The sequence below is a fragment of the Typopeltis vanoorti genome, chromosome 1 (assembly GCF_054136105.1).
Source record: "Typopeltis vanoorti isolate ZY-2024b chromosome 1, IOZ_Tvanoo_1.0, whole genome shotgun sequence".
Taxonomy (NCBI): Eukaryota; Metazoa; Arthropoda; class Arachnida; order Uropygi; family Thelyphonidae; genus Typopeltis; species Typopeltis vanoorti.
The window spans coordinates 91439306-91457623 of record NC_143549.1 but is presented as its reverse complement, the minus strand read 5'-3'; the positions used below and the strand labels follow the sequence as shown (position 1 = coordinate 91457623).

Below are 18318 nucleotides of genomic sequence, written 5' to 3'. Positions count from 1 at the left end.
AGGCATTCACAACTCTGCATGAAAAAAATCTGCTTCTCACACCCTCTTTATACAGTTTCCAGGGAATGACCTCTGGTTCTCCCCTGATCTCCCACTATTTTATGTAGAAACTCTCCAGCATTGATCCTATAACAACCCCTTAATAACTTGTAGGTCTCTATCATATCTCCCCTCTTCCTTCTGTCCACCAGATTCTGCAAGTTGATTCTTCTCAATCTTTCCTCATACTCGACATTCCAGAGGTTAGAAGCTACCATAGTCAGTTGCCTGGACCCTCTCCAACATCTCGTCATCCTTCTGAAAACAAGGTGACCAAATCTGGGCACAATAGTTCATGTGGCAATCAAAGCCTTATACAATGGAACAAGAATCTCCCTACTTCTACAAGTCAGTGTCCTCAGCATCATTCCCAGAAGTGTTTGTGTTGTCTTCACAATGGCTATGTCTCCCCTAAATTTCAGATCCTTATCCACTATCATCCCCAGATCTCTTATTTCCTCCACCTCCGACAACATATCCTCACCGAGCATAAATTCTGCATCCCATTTTTGTTTTCCAAATTTTAAAACCTTACATTTGGCAGCATTGAACTCACATCCCATTCCTGTGCCCAATCACTCAATTTATTCAAGTCTTCTTGTAAAGCTACAACATCTTCTCTACTCTTCATGGTTCATCCCAACTTTGCATCATCTGCAAACAACTGAATATCTCCATCCAAATCTTCACCAATAATATCATTAATATACAAGTTAAACAGCAATGGCCCTAAAACAGAACCCCTGAGGTACACTACTAGTAACTTTCCTTTTCCTGGATATCGCTCCCCATTACACAACTTGTTGATACCTATCAGATAGCCAGTCTCCAATCCAATGCACCAATCTAATATCCAACCCCCATCCACTCCAGTTTGACTATCAACTTATCATGCAGTAATCTATCAAAAGCCTTTGCAAAATCTAAGTATATCACTGTATATCCCTCTCCTTTGTCCATGGAAGCAGTCACCTCATTGTAATAATTCTAGTAGTAAGACTTATACGTTGGTTAGACATAACTGGTAATTAATTTACGGAATTAACAACGCATATGAAGTATTTAATTAAAGATAACTTTAATGAATCACTTCTATATTTTGGCAATGTCACATTGCCATCTTCAGGAACATAAAGATATGGTATGTGCACTAAGGAACTAACAAAGCAAATGAGGAAGAAAGTAAGAAACTAATTTTGTTCCTAAAGTCCTAATGGTACCCTCTTGCGGGCTAATTTGGTAGTCTTGGCAGTTGGGCTGAAGTTCTCATAATGAAAGTCTCCCAAATTTGGGGCAGTTTCATGCACCCAAATTTGTTGAGGTTAGGAACGTTTTTTAGAGCTGCTGAAGATTCTTTGAATAATCTTTCGTATTTAAACTTGCTGCGATGGATTATTTTTGTTTTCTTCCAATGAATTTTATGGTGGGTATCTAAGGCATGGTCTGCCAACCCAGAGCGGCTGTACTGGTGAAACTGGTGTACTGGTTCTACAAACAGATAGAGGGGACAGCCATGGGTTCACCACTTTCCCCACCCTTGGCCAATTTCTTTATGGAGACATTTGAAGAGAAAGCCTTAAACTCTGCCCCACAAAAACCCACTATTTGGCTTCATTATGTGGATGATGTGTTTGCTATTTGGCCACATGGCTCAGACACACTCCACTCCTTCCTAACACACTTAAACAACCAACATCCCAGAATCCAGTTCACCTTAGAAAAAGAGGAAAACAACACCCTCCCCTTCCTAGACACTTTAATCACCCACCAGCTTGATGGATCTTTGGTTTTCTCTGTTTACAGAAAACCCACCCACACTGGCAGATACATTCACCAGCAATCCCACCACCCCCCCTCACAACAATATGGGGTGATAAAAACACTATATAACAGGGCAAAATTAATCTGCTCAGATGACAAGGCCCTGACTATGGAACTAAACCACATCCTCAACACTTTCTTAGCCAATGGCTATAACCCCAAAAAAATCCAAAAAAATACTAAAACCTGTAAACCACAACCCCCCTCCCCCCCTCCACAATAAAGACTACACCAAGTCTATCACTATCCCCTACATCCAGGGCACCTCTGAAAAAATAACTAATATCCTCAAAAAATATGACCTTACTTCCTGTTACAGACCATATAAAAAGTTGGCATCCCTTATCCGCTCTACCAAAGACCAACCACTTCCCCTAGACCTACCTGGTGTATACCAGGTCCCTTGCAGCTGCAAATTGTCCTACTTTGGCCAAACAGGCAGAACAACAAATATCAGGATTTCAGAACACCAAGACTACATCCGGTTTCACCAGTACAGCCGCTCTGGGTTGGCAGACCATGCCTTAGATACCCACCATAAAATTCATTGGAAGAAAACAAAAATAATCCATCGCAGCAAGTTTAAATACGAAAGATTATTCAAAGAATCTTCAGCAGCTCTAAAAAATGTTCCTAACCTCAACAAATTTGGGTGCATGAAACTGCCCCAAATTTGGGAGACTTTCATTATGAGAACTTCAGCCCAACTGCCAAGACTACCAAATTAGCCCGCAAGAGGGCACCATTAGGACTTTAGGAACAAAATTAGTTTCTTACTTTCTTCCTCATTTGCTTTGTTAGTTCCTTAGTGCACATACCATATCTTTATGTTCCTGAAGATGGCAATGTGACATTGCCGAAATATAGAAGTGATTCATTAAAGTTATCTTTAATTAAATACTTCATATGCGTTGTTAATTCCGTAAATTAATTACCACTCATTGTAATAAGTAAGTAGATTACTAAAACATGACCTCCCTTTAGCAAATCCATGCTGTCCATCAAAGATAATACCATTGTTGTCAAACCAATTCTGGATCCTAGTTCTCACAAGCTTCTCCAACAACTTAACTACAACACCTGACACACAGATAGGCCTATAGTTTGATGCTCGAGTTCTATCACCTCCTTTATGAAGTGGCACAATCTTGCCCTCCTTCCACTCCTTAGGAACTTGACCGAGTGCAAGGCTTATATTAAAAAAAATATGTCAAGGCCGGCGTATTTTGGCTCATCACTCTCTTATTCTATATAAGTTTATTCAACTGACTCCCCACCATACCAGCTTTACTTGCTATTGTCGATTTCCATATTTACACATTTGCCAACTTCACTAAAAACACAGCCAAAATAGCTGAAATATTTTACTTGTTCTGTAGGTTCACCAATAAGAATGCATTTGAAGTTTTCAATGCTCCTGCCTCTTTTCATAATTTTTCTCTTTTTATTGCTGATTTTAGGCCAATCTCCTCTCATATTGCAGTTTTCTTTTTTCACAATTATTGTCATTGTTTAAGTCTGCATTTCATACTGGTTGAGCATCTGGCCATTGCCTGTTATCTTATTTCCTCTCTGTAAGAACTTTTTTTTTTTCATGCTGCTTAATTAATTTCACTACTTGTCCACTTATTTACTGATTTATTTGCTTGAATTTTGGTATACAGGGCACACTGCCAATGTCGCTATGTTTCAAACAATTCCCATACACTATCAATTTCTTTTCCTTGCAGTTCTGCATCCCATGATATTGATGTAAGTTGATACCAGAGAACTTTCCATATGCATGCACCATTACAGTTCTGCATATATTCTTCTTTGACTTAACTCTGGCTTAACCACCACTCAAGTCAGTAACTTGTGATCACTCACAGCAACCAGTATCAGTGTTATACTCCATTCACTATGACATCCTCAGACACTATCACTACAGTCAACACTAAAAACTTTGTTGCTTCCATGACACGCTGCCTATGTAATTAATACATGTTTGAGTTTTATTGCAATGTCAACTCATGTCTAAATTAACAGCTAGATTTTGAGGCTAATAACTACATCTAATCTTATTCTATTCTGCCCACTGATTCTATTCATCACTGAATATGTAACCAGGTTGAATAATTCAAACCTTCAGCTTATTGTATCAATAAGCTGAAGATTTGAATTCCATATGAATGAATGAATGAAGGGCTTGACAGTGGCTTCAATAAGAATGAATGAGAAAAAGTGCCATATTTAATCTCAGGATTTCCAGGTTATTTAATCCTCAGCTTGCTCATCATTCTAAATGTACTGGGTCAGCAACCTTTCATTAGTGGATTGACATAAAAAAGAGCTTCAAAACCATTACATGCATTACCATTTCCCCCCTCTACCCTGAATCGATATAATTCCTACCATCGACAATGGTCCATCCTTCACCTTTATCCTTATTATCATCTCAAAACATTCTGTATCCTTCAATTTTCTATTCTTTTTATACACCATCTTAAGTTAACCAAATTTCACATAAGCCAATGGTATACACTGACTCAATAAATGTCAAAAAATCACCCTCTACATTTCTGATACTCCTTACATTAATATACAAACATAGCAGTTTCTGCATGAAGAAACTGTTATGTATCTTCATGTAGTAGTACAGTATACTCATAAATTATGCTTGTATCATTACTGCCAACTGCTGCTTGAAGTAAGAATTATCCACCTAGAACAACTTTTTTACTTCATATCATTATACTTTATTCTTCATCATTATAATTTATACTTTTATGGAAAAGAAGGCAAACTTGCAAAGTCAGGAAATGGGGCAAGTATTACTGTTTATAGATCATCATATAGCTTAGCTTGTTATATGATGATCTATAAACAGCAATACTTGTCCCATTTCCCGACTTTGTAAGTTTGCCTGCTTTTCCATTCCATTCATTGTAATTGTTTAATATACCAGATATAACCAATCTCTCTCTCTCTCTATTAATATTTACATTCCTTTTTTTTTTAATGTGAATTCCACACAAGAAAGATTGTAAATTTATCATCATTTATGTAATACTGGCTGGAATAAGGGATAAATAATCCAATTTCTTTATTATGGAGAACAAACAGCAATTTTTTTTCAAGCCATTTTAGACCTCAAGTAAGCAAGGTGGTAGTCTCACATGGTGATAATCATCATCTACCTGTGAAGATTTTCCCAAACATCCATGCCACAGTTGGATATGAACTAATAAATAATCTATTGATTGAAATAGTTATTACACTCTTCACACCACTGCTCCTAGTTCCCTCTGGCTATCTCATTGTTGCTAAATTTGTTCATCCATTCACTGTCACTCTTTCACTCTGTCCTGTCATCACTCTCTTTTAATGACAGTGACCTATCTCTCATGTTCCTCTCTCTCTCTTCCATATATATATATATATATATATATATGTATACTCACTTTAACACTCTCTTTCACAATATTTCATTCTGTTCCATCATAATTAATTTTGTCTTTATCACCTTCCTCCTATCTTACCACAACCTAGTTCTCATGCTCCTTAGTCTCTCTCTCTTTCATATCTATACTCATTTTATTCTTCTTCTTCTTCTGTGAATTCTTTCAACAACAAATGATCCAAATGTCCAACCCATTCAAATACAGACCATCTTTCTTAAAATACCCAGGCTTCAAATTTACTCTATATATGCATAAATGGAATATCTTTTAGTTCACACAATTCAACCATATGCCATTCATCATTGTTACTCTCTTCTTCAACTCTCACTATGGTTATCATTCATCTGTTGCAACAATTTCCTCAGATCTTGATCACTAATATAATCTTTTTCTTCTTTCTATCATGGATTTTAGGCCAAGTGGCCTATTGCAGTCTCATGCCACTGCTTTTTTGGTTTTCCAATTCTTCTTTTCCACTTATTTTATACGTATAATATTTTTTTGGCAGCCTGCCATTGTTCATTTGATTTAAATGTTCTAACCATTTTTGTTTATAAAACAATTATAAGACCTGTAACAACATATGGATGTGAAATGTGGCCATTAACACAATAGATATAGACTGAGAATCTTTGAAAGGATAATGTATGGACCAATAAAAGAAGAAAATGGAATAAGGAGAATTAAAACAAATAATGAACTTGAACAAATAATCAATGGTGAAGATATAGTAAGATATATAAAGACAAAGAACAGTGTGGTTGGGACATACGGAAAGAATGGAAAAAGATAGGAGTTAAAAAATATTTGAAAGGAAACCACTAGTACAAAGGAAGAAAAGTAGACCAAGAAAAAGATGTATTGATGATGTACAAAAAGATCTTACAACTTCGAAAGTTAAGAATTTGAAGAATATTGCACAGAAAAGAATGGCTAAAAATTGTTTCGCAAACTAAAACTCAAAAAATTGTAAAGTGAGAAGAAGAAGAACCATTTTTGTTTATATTTACTTATTTAGTAGCTAATTGCTTTTATATTTAGGGATTGTAAAATTTCTTTCTTTCTTTATTTTGTTTTGTGGTACCACTTGGTATATCAATCTGTTTTTCTGAGAAATTTCATTTCTGCTGTTCATATCCATTTTTCATTCTTTTTAATGTTTTCTCCATGTTTCATTTCCATATAATAAAGATGGTTTAGAAAGGATGTTATATAATCTGATTCTCAGGTAATTTGAATCCCAGGTATTGTTATTATTATTATTATCACCCAAGACCCCCATGGAGTCAAAGACTCATCTAGGAGGTCCTTTTATCACACACACACACACACACACACACACACACACACACACACACACACACACACACACACACACACACACACACACACACACACACACACACACACCTCATCATATCATGCTTTAAACACACTCAAATTCTCTGCAGACACCACACTCTCAAGCAAGGCATTCCAATCATTCACAACTCTGCATGAAAAAAACCTGCTTCTCACTCCTCTACTCACACCCTCTTTATACAGTTTCCAGGGATGACCTCTGGTTCTCCCCTGATCTCCCACTATTTTCTGTAGAATCTCTCCACCAAACATCTGGAATAGAGAGGGAAGGAAGCAGATTCTTAAGAGAGTGCAGAAGGGAAGCTGGCTTCCCTTCTCCACTCTTTCTTTAAAGTTCTGGCTATTTTTTCTGAAGTGCTCCAGATATAGCGAATAGTAATAGTCTGCATAGTAATAATAATAATAGTAATAGAATATCAAATAGTCTAGTGGACAGGAGGAAGAGGGGAGATATGGTAGTGACCTACAAGTTAGTAAGGGGTTTATAATAAATTTAGTTTAATCCTTTATCCAAGTGTGAGCAAACAAAGTTTGCTCACACTTGGATAAAGTGTGAGCAAACTTTACCTTACTACCTTACCCTAGTCCTGAAAATATCTTCAGGACTAGGGTAAGGTAGCACAACACCGGGCAACTCGCAGCAAAGGTGGAGCAAGGAGTTGCTCCACCTTTGCTGCAAGTTGCCGGGTGTTTAAAAAGATGTTTAAAAAGTTCCTTGTTATTGCAACTTATATTATGATCAGACTGGGAGATCTGCTAACATATGCTTGAACACAAAAAATACATCCCCTGCCACAACTATTGTCAATCAGATCTAGCAGACCATGCCTTGGATACCTTACACAGAATCATATGGAATGAAACTTATGCTTCATCAGCAAAACTATCAGCAGCAGATTAAAAAAAAAAAAGCTTAATCTTAATAAATACAGTTGTGCTAAGTTGCCCAACATTCAGATTACAATTTTAATATTGTAATTCTAAAGATGTCTGAAATATTGTATCTCAGTCTCTCTCACTGCAATCCTTCCATCTGATCTGCACCTGTGACACTTGCTTTCATAGTTTTTAAGAAATAACCTCTCATCACTTTCTTTTGAACCGAAGACCATTCACTTTCAGTAAGGAGTACATTTCACAATATTGAATTGCATAAAGTCCCTCAAGTTGAATACTTTAAATAAGGATGCTTTTCTACTGTGCATTACTGACATGTACTACACTATGGAACTTACTGTACAAAATATCTTATATTTAAAGACAAATGAACTTAAATATAATTAAAATCACAACCTAGTCTCTTCTAATTCAATTTATAACCAACGTTGAGAGTTTTTTTAAATAAACACTTAGTTTTTAGGAGCACCACAAGAGCTTCTGCTAGACCAAAATATCTCCAGTATTTCTTTGATGAGCACCTCTCAATAGCTTATAATAAATCATCCCTCCTACCTACTAAACTTTGTGGTAAGTTTCTACAATCTAAACTCTGTAGTATGTTTCTACAATCTATCCACATAAATATCAATTGATAACATCATATTTGTTAACCACCTTTGTTTATTTCTCAAGTTTCCACATCTTACTGAAATTCAGGCGATAAGATCTGTGCATATCTAGTCCAGATGTGTGATCTGATCAAGGCTCTAATATCTACTTGGCGGTCATCACAATTTTGCAATGCATCTGTTTACTTCAACTCTTCATCAGCCATCACTCCAAGATCCCTCATCTCCTTCAACTTCTCCAGTATAGTTCCACTAGTACAATTCACAGCTTTCCATCTCTGATTCCCAAAGTTTAAAACTTTACGCTTAGTTACATTAAACTGGTATTCCCATTCATACATGGCCTTTCCACCCTATTCAACTTCTCCTGAAGAGTTACCACATTAGCACCACTTCTAATAACTCTCCTGAGCTTTGGATAATCTACAGATAACTGAAATGGTGTATTGTAGAGCTCTAGTATAGCATTTGTCATTCAGATGTTTCTCCCAGTTCTCTTTTAGCACTCTGACTGCTGACAAAGTCTGTTTAATAATATTTCAAACACATTATAACACACAGTAATATCTTATCATAAGCAATTTAATTGTATTTGTAAAAAATATCCACATCTCAGTTACTTAATAACACAACATGCTTGTTCAAACTGCATCTAGATTACTGTGTATAATTTTCCAGGTTTCTGAGTAATGAAGAAAAGAGATGAGTATCTAAGGACATTGAAATGTTGATTATTTGAGAGATTATTTTTTATTTGAGGGGAATTTTAGGAAGGAGAGGATGATTGATTAAGAATGATGAGCAAGTTTTACCAAATTAAGATGGAAGGGGAGAGAGAGAGAGATGAAAGAATGAAAAACAATCCCTGAAAGTTGAATAACAGCATCGTAAGCAAGGAAGAGATTATACACAGATAATGAATGAGAACGCACTGCCACTGGTATTTGAAACTGTGGCTGAAGCAAATGAAGCTCATGTAATATGTCTGTTTACTTCATGTGGTCTTCTTGATGATTTGCTTGTTCTGTAGGATGAAAAACCCAAATTTCTGAAGGAAAGAGCCCCTGCCACCTCATGTGAGATCAGTTAACTCTTCTTCAGTGGATATGTCCGAGCAAAGGTTCCTCAAAAACACAACAAAATTTGCCTTATAACTAGGAAAGCCTTGAGTACAAACCCTCTTCGGGATTTGAACCTTTGCTAGGAGTTATCAAAGTAGATGAGTTGGTTGATTTCATATTGAGGTGGCAGAGTTTTTTCATTGTGAAACATAACAAGCAAATCAGCCAGAAGAATATGTGCTATTAACAGACATAATACATAGACCTCATTGCCTTAATTGATTCAGCTGTAATTTAAAACAGTACCAATGACAGTGCATTACACTCAGCCACCAATGGCTATCATACAATAAATGCTAGTTATGACTGGCTGCTTAGCAACCATAATTAATCAATGGAAAGTTTAAAACTTCGGAAGATTTAATATGTGGAGATCTACTAGAAGATATCATTATTATTACTATTAACAAAAGACCTCCATGGAATCAAAAGTCTCAGCATGGGAGGTTAACACTGTTATACAAAAAAGCCCATCAAACCATGATTTAAACTCATTCAATGTATCTGCATTCGCCACAATGTCAGGCAAAGCATTACACTTACCAACCACTCTCCATGCAAAGAACCTACTCCTTATGCCTCTGCTCACACTCTCCTTATATAACTTTGAGGTATGGCCCCTTGTTCCACCTCCCCTTCCTCGTTTTACAAAAACTTTCTTCCACATTAACCTGGTACCAATCCTATAGCAACTTAAATATCTCAATCATAATCCCTCTCTTCCTCCTATTCACGAGGTTTGCAAACTACATTACCTCAATCTGTCCTCAAATACCACATCCCAAAGGTCAATTACAACCTTAGTCAGCCTTCACTGGACCCTTTCCAATATATCCTCATCACCATGAAAACCCAGGGACCAAATCTGTGCAATAATCCATACGAGGCCTGATCTAGACCTTATACAATGGAATCAGAACTTCTTTATTTCTATAAATTAAGGTCCTCTGCATCACTGCTATAATCTGATGTGATGGCTTCACAACTTGTGCAATGTGACCTCTGAACTCCAGATCCTTGTCCACCACCGCTCCCAGGTCTATTATCTGCTCAATGTCCTCTAAAATGTCTCCACCAAGTGTATACTTTGCATCTCATTGTTATCTATGAAATTTCAGAAACTTACACTTGGAAACACCTAAATAACAGTTCCATACCATTGTCCACTCATACAATCTATTCGAGTCCTCCTGTAAGGCCACAACATCTGAAAACAGTTGTATATCACTAGTTAAGCCTATCCCAATATCATTATACAAATTAGATAACAATGGTCCCCAAACTGACCCTGAGACAAACCACTAGGGACTTTCCTCTTTTGAGATAATGTCCCCCCCCCCATACACAACTTGCTGATAGCTATCTGACAGCCATTCACCTATTCAACTCACTAGTCTATCATCCAATCTCATCTGCTTCAGTTTAGTGACTAACCTGTGGTATGGAAATTTATCAAAAGTCTGCAAAATCTAAGTATATCACTGTATATGCATTCTCCCTTGTCCAATTACATTTGTTATAATACATAAGCAAGTTTGTAAAACACAACCTTCCTTTAACAAACCCATGCTGACAAGCACAAAGAATACCACTGTTATCAACCCAGTTTTGTATCTTCACTACAATTCCAGATATACAGATCAGCCTATATGGGGGAGAGGGATCTGGAAAGTTCAGATACACACCTAAAAAGAGAGAACATATGAGGATATAAGAACATAAGTCACCTTCATAATTCTGCCACTAGTATGTTCTTTCTTGTGGTTATATCAGTTGCTTTAATATCATTTTGTTCTAAGTATTTATCAGAACTTTTCAGACTCCCCCCCCCCCCGTAATATGTTGCCTTAGCCTTATCATGACCTTTGTGAAGTGGAACAATTTTGCATTGTTTCAACTCCTTTGAGACTTGTACCATTGCTAAACATTGCCTCTTGTTAAACAGACAGCTGATGCTAACTCCTTGGAACATTCCCTTAAGATACATGGTGATATGCATAAAGTTCTAATGCTATTATTGACATCTAGCTTACTTGACTTATTATTATTTCTTATTTCATTCTCTACATCTGAGCTTCTAATTTCACATTGAGAATGAAACTCCCTGATGAAAGATTACAGAGATTATATACTGTGAGATTAGAAATGAATGAAAAACTTGAAGTGTTTGATATTATTAACAGAGCGGACTAGCTGTGGAAGATCAAGCTCACCCAGCAATATATCTGTCATATTTAATCTTGGGCTTCCTTAATAAACACAGCACATTCACAACACATTCTGGCAATTAGTGCCTATGTCTTGCTGTTCTCATGATTGCACTATACAGGCACTAATATGCAAGTATAATGGATTTAACGCTACAATATGACAGACGTACTGCTGACTGAGTGAGGCTGTTCACAACAATTCTACTAACTACATTGTAGTTTGTTAATTCCATTTTTTTTTTTATTCATTTTTGATCTCTCGGTATATCTTCTAGTAGATGGCTGCATATTAAAACTTCCCAGAATTTTTTTTTTTTCACTTTGCATTGCTAATTATGGTTGCCAAGCCAGAGAATGTATATATATATCTCCTAGTAGAGAACCACATATTAAACCTTCCCAAGAATATATTTTTGTTTTAACTTGATGCTATTTATGATTGTCAAGCTACTAGGCATTCTGTCAAGTTTAAATCATCCTGATTATTTTAATTTGTAAACTATTTTTATAGTATGCTATTACTACACCTGCTCAGCTGTTAATGATGCCCTTTGGTTGGAAAAACCAGAATTTGAAACCCCATCTAGGATGCAAAGGGTTTTTCAAATCAAGTTGAGTAACCCAGTCTCATACAGAAGTGGTACAGTGTTATTTCTTATACTTGGGTTTTTCATTCAGCAAGCTGTACTAATTAGCCACCTTGCTGATGAAAAATAAGAAGATGAGTTATTATTATTCATCAATACAAGTAAATGACCATTACATTATATTTTTTTGTGAAGTGATGTATTGAAAAACTTCACTAATAATATATTGTCTATTACATCTCTTGTTTTGTTTTTTATTTACTTGTTGAAACTTGTGCTTGTTTTCAATATTTTTTGAAAGGTAATGCTCCTGACTCCCTACTATTTGTTGAAATATCTCAGAAACCCTGAAATTCATTGAAAAGCCAGAAATTTTTAAAGTGAACCTATATACTGGCAATTTTTATTTAGTAACAGCTGCACTGTATTGGAAGGATAACTTTTTTTTTTTTAACAAAGTTAATACTTTGTTTACAATTTTTAATTAAAATCTTTTCTATATCTTACCCTGAATGTGCCTGTGCTTTTGTTACACCTTTCTCATATCCTCCTTTATTTCTTATACAGCCTTTATAGGTACGACCATCATATCCTACTAAGTCTATTTCTTTTCTGTATGTAATAATAATAATACATTTTGGTATTGTAAATCCTACATAAGAATACATAAGATACAGATCAAAATATATATATATATTTTTTTTTTCCAGAATTCATTTTTACTCGGTTGGAATATTATGAAAAAGCTTTAATGACTGATACTGAGAGATAAAAAGATGACATGATATATTTGAAACGATACTACTAGTACACTAGTTTCGTTGAATTGATCAACATCTTCAGGCATCACAATCAAAGAAATATATAAAGAATTAGAGAGACTTAAAATTGTAATAACAGAACAAGTACAAAAAGACAGTAGCATGTCAGAAAACAAAATGCGAGCATGAGTTCCAAACAAATGTATACTATGCGCTGTCGCGAGTGCGCAAATACTGAACAGAGGCAATGTGTGCATCAGTGATATTGAAACTTAGGCTGTTGTTGATATGAGAGGAATCTAGAGAAATTTCTCTAGATTCGACAATCTTTCTCTCGAGTTCATCATAGCACACATGGATGTTAGAAGTTTGAATCCAGTTCCCAATGTGTTGGCGGCCTTCATCTGAGTTAACTGAAAAGAGAACGTGGCTAAAGAGAGTGCTGGCTCTAGTTCTGTTGTAGGAGATATCTCTATGGTGTTCTTCCAAACATAGAAGGATGGATTTAGCAGTCTGGCCATAGTATGGCTTTCCACAATCACATAAAATCTTGTACACTCCTGGAAACTGAGTTGGAAGATGTTTCTCTTTAAGTTTACTAAGTCTGAATGAAGTTTTGGGAGCGTAGTGAAGCAAGTTTTGAAGTTAAACTTTTTGAGAATTTTTGCCAGTTTTGGTGAAAGAGAGCTGATGTAAGGCAAAGAGTGAAGGCTCTGGGGGGAAGAGGGATCTTCAGCAGTAGTTGAGTGACTGGGGGAAAGAAATTTGTCAATTTTCTTAGGAGAGAAACCATTATTAATAAAAGTTTTTTTAAGAAAAAGAGTTCATTTTCAATTTCTGTTTCTTCTGTAAGTAAAGATTTGGCTCGGTGAGCTAAGGTGGAAATAATACCAAATTTTTGTGGGGGATAGTGATGGGAGGAAGCATGAAGGTATCTATCTGACGCACATCTGGTAAGTTTCAGGTCTAAAGAATCCAATGACTGCCTTTAATACTCTCAGCACAACTTACCAGATGTGCTGAGAGTATTAAAATCTCAAAATATGGTGACAGAAATGGATACCATTAGAGGCAGTGCAGAAAATCAGGGACCTCATGGCAAGCATTATATTGGGACCCTCTAAATGAGACATGCTGTCAATTAAGATGTATTTTTTTTTTCTGCTATTAACTAATTCCATTCCTCACTCCTTTTTACACCTTTCATACCAACTTCATTACTACTCCTCCATCAATCTCTTTCTCTCATTACCTTTTCATTTTCTTTAGCACAGAAATCCAGCGGTGATTCACTGCTATTATTTCGCATTCCTTCACTTCTATTTTCACCATCCATTTCACTTATTATGTAATTCATGCTATTTTCAATGAGTTCTCTCACAATAACATCATGCATGTTTTTTTTTTCATAACGTTCTTTCATAACTAAGTAAATTTATTATTTACATAATAAATGATATTTTTTTGATATCAATACCACAGTTCATTATTATGCAGTGTATTATTTATATATATATAATTAAAAACATCATTATTGAGTTTTTATCACTACAACAAAAATTGAGCATACAAATTAGTGAGTACATTCTTCTTCTTCTTCTACTACGCGTTATTCCCGCTTCCCATGCAGGGTCCGCATGTTACTTTAGATGCGACTTCTTGTTAGTACTACTCCCAACCGACCCGTCGCCTGGTCTGCCGCTGGGGGAGGGGGATATATTTTTTGACTGCAGAGGCGTATGTTCATGGGGCCAGTTTGCCTGTTTGCAGGATGAAAAACGCCAGATAAACTGGCGGAAAAAACCCTACTGACCACGCCCAAGACCGGCTAACTTGGCTATGCCTGAGGAAGATCCTCAAATTCCTCACGTCTACAACGGGAATCGAACCTGGGACACTTCTTCCCCAGGCATATGGTTGCGAAGCGCAAAGCCACTAGGCTAACCGCGCGGTTAAATTAGTGAGTACATTCATTTTTGATAAATAATATATATATATATATTTATTTATTTACATATGTACAGTTATAACTTTATTATTACATTTACTATTCAATACAAAATACTAATAATGGTAGTTTTTGATATCTGTCATTGTTTTTTGTTTGATTAGTGTTTCTGCTGTCTTCCTCAAAGCTTGTGTTGAGCTTATCGGAGAAAGATATTAGATAATGATGGTTTTGTTTCAGTACTCACAGCATGCCAGATGTCAATTTAACTATTTATATGTACGTGTATATACATAAGTGCATTTTTTTCTGGTTAGCATGTAGAAGCAAGTACATATGTCCACAGTCAACCACACTTTAATCTTTTTGAAGGGGTGGTGGACAGGGTATGTTTGTATCCTTGTACTGCTGTTTGAAAGGAATTCATGTTTTTGAGTAATTTTCCATCTCATTATATCTACATAGCACCCATTTCAGCTCTCTGTAGGTCGCAATGATTCTATGTAGTTTGCTGATGATCTTGTTATCTGATATGTTCTGGTTATTCTGTAGATTGGACTGAAGGTGTTTTAGCTGAAATAGTTACTGTTCTGTCTTTGTGGCCCATATGAGCATTGGATCTTTTTGTTTGCAGAATATCAGTTTAACCATTTTATTTTGTAACGACTGTAATCTGTTAGGTTTGTAACCTGAATAGAATACATATGATGTAATTGCATATCTTAAAATGTTTTCACATAATGCCTTATAGATAACTATTTATAGTTATAAATAGTTGCTGTTATCCTGAGTTTGTTATGCAGATAATTTGTATGTCTATTCCAACATGGATCACCATCGAAGTGAAATCTGAAATATTGCGTTGTTTTCAACTTTGTGGTGTGTTTATGGTTTTAGGATCAGTGCTTTGTGTAAAGGAGGATGGCTGTCTGATAGTGAATTTAGTTTCTATGAGTTGGATCTGGGGATTTTTTAATATAATTACATTTGTTTTTCAGAGTTTATATATATATATATATATATTATATGGGCACCTCCATGTAGTGGAGATGCATCGCAGGAGACCAGTCTATCCACACAATCTACCATATCTCTCTTTGAATCCCCTTAACAGACAAAGCACTTACAACTGACTTTGACAATCTATTCTACTCATCCACAACTCTCCAAGCAAAAATTCTAGTCCTCACACCCCCTACTAACCACATCTTTATTCAACTTCTAGGGATGACTCCTTGTTCTGGTTCCTCTAGCCAAGTGCTGAAACATTTCCCCTACATCTATCCTATAAAACACTTTAAGCAATTAAATGTTTCTATCATATCCCTCTTTTTTTCCTATCAACCAATTTCTGCAATCCACACACCTTCAATCTATCCTCACAGGAAACATTCCATTCACTCACCATCTTGGTCACTTGCTCCTGAATCCTCTCCACCACTTCTTCTTCTTCCACAAGAAATCCTAGGGACCAGACTTGAGCACAGTAATTCAGATGTGGGCATATCAACACCTTATAAAGAAGAATGACAATTACCTTATCTCTACTTGTTAATGTGTTCTTCAGTGGCCAAGAAATCTTATGGACTACCTTAGCAACATTAGCAATATGTCCTCTAAACTTGAACTCTCTGTCTACCACTACCCCTAAATCTCTAGTTTCATCTATTTCCTGGAGTACAGTGCCAGCAATGTGATACATGGCTTGAAATCTATTTATCACGAAATACATAACTTTACATTTCTTGACATTAAACTTACATCCATTAACTGTTGTCCACTCTGACAGCCTATTTAAATCGTCCTGTACAAATTAAATAGCAATGGTCCCAGCACTGAACCTTGTGGCACACCACAAGTCTCCTGTTTTCGCCTCAATTTTGCTCCTACATATACCACTTTTTGATATCTGTCCAGCAGCCACCCTGTTATCCACTTAACCAGTGTCATAGCCATCCCCCATTTGCACTAATTTGCATAACAGAGTTCCATGCCTTTGCAAAATCCAGCAAAATCATTGTGTAGCCATGTCCTTTATCCAACAGCTGTTGCTCTATTACAAAAAGTTAGTAAATTACTAAAGCATAACCGACCCTTCACAAAGATATGTTGAGCCTCATACAGTATCATATTTTTATCTGCCCATTCTTGAATTCTTGATTTTACCAATTTTTCTACTTTACACCATGCCAGAGATACTGATTGGTCTATAAATTTGCAGTCTTAGAACCTGCCTTATGCAACAGAATTATTTTGCCCTCTTTCCACTCCCTTGGAACTCTACCAGAACTGAGATTTAAATTAAAGAGCCTAGTCCTAGAGTAACAGAAATTTGTCAGTGTGCTGTTTTCAGTTAGCCAGTTGGTGATCAGTGATTTTGTGTTGCATATTTGTAAACTGAGTTTGTGCCATAGTGAATGGATTCTATGGCCATGTCATCTATCACCTATATATATACACAGGGTGGCCCAAAATGTACCTACCAAGTTTAAATCCAATTTTCTCTGCAATTAGCTGGTATAATTAGAAAATAACTTTACGGAACACATTATAGCCATCAAGCCATTTGTGTTTCATTTGCATTTTCTTTTCATTTTGCAGGGTATGAAAAATTTCAGCCTACACTACTGTGCAGTGGGTATTCATCATCAAAGAGTACATTCAATCATCAGAAAGCCTCAAAAAGGTTAGAAAAGCATTTCAGGTAAAGTTTGGTGTCAAAGTTGGACACACAATATCAAACTCATCAAGAAATTTCACAAGACTGAGTCAATGTTAGACAATCCCTCTAAAAGTGGTAGGCCTTCAAAAGCAAGGACTATGTTTTCAATGTTTCAAAAGAAACATTGAAAAAGTTTGGGAAACATTTGAAAGAAGTCTGAAAAAATCTACCAGGAGAGCATCTCAGGTGTTAGGGATCAAACGCAGCAGTCTTCAGTGAATTTTCAAGGAAAATCTTCATTTGTTTCCCTATAAAATCCAGATCCAACAGCCACTCACAGAGGTTAACACGGCAGTATGTTTGGATTTGTTAATGCAATGATCAGGAGAAATGAGAACCAAGAAAATGACACCAAATGGTCTCAAATGGTTTTCACACTTTTGGCTTGATGGTGTGAAAAGCATGAAATCTTGGCTATTCCAACAGATGTCCTCCACAAGGTGGTGTACAATTTTGTGATATGACTGCAGAAGATTGTCAAGGTTGGAGGTAAACATATTGAACATGTTGTAATATAAATGGCATAAGATGTAGACCTTAATACACTTTGGATGAGATTTGCATGCCTCCTCATTCAGAATTAATACAGCATTAAATTTGGTAGGTACATTTTGGACCCAACTGTATGTATGTATGTATGTGTGTGTGTATATATATATATACACGGTATATATTACATACATACAGTTATAACTTTATTATTATATTTATTGTTCAATACAAAATACTGAGAATTGTTGAAAGTTTTTCCACTTGGTTATACTATAAATTAAAGATACCAAGAAATTATATACTT

The 18318-nt window shown here is 36.0% G+C and overlaps 1 protein-coding gene across 3 annotated transcripts in view; it reads right to left on the bottom strand.

The window, feature by feature from the left end:
• The window catches only part of LOC150110203 (uncharacterized), a 194395-nt gene that overhangs the window by 100623 nt on the left and 75454 nt on the right, over positions 1–18318 (bottom strand). For 2 of the 3 annotated variants that reach the window (XM_090392192.1, XM_090392185.1), the window contains one exon: positions 12599–12703. The exons of the other annotated variant lie outside the window; for it this stretch is intronic. In XM_090392192.1, the coding sequence (XP_090248318.1) occupies positions 12599–12703 (105 nt within the window). The remainder of the gene's footprint in view (positions 1–12598; positions 12704–18318) is intronic. 3 annotated transcript variants of the gene reach the window in all.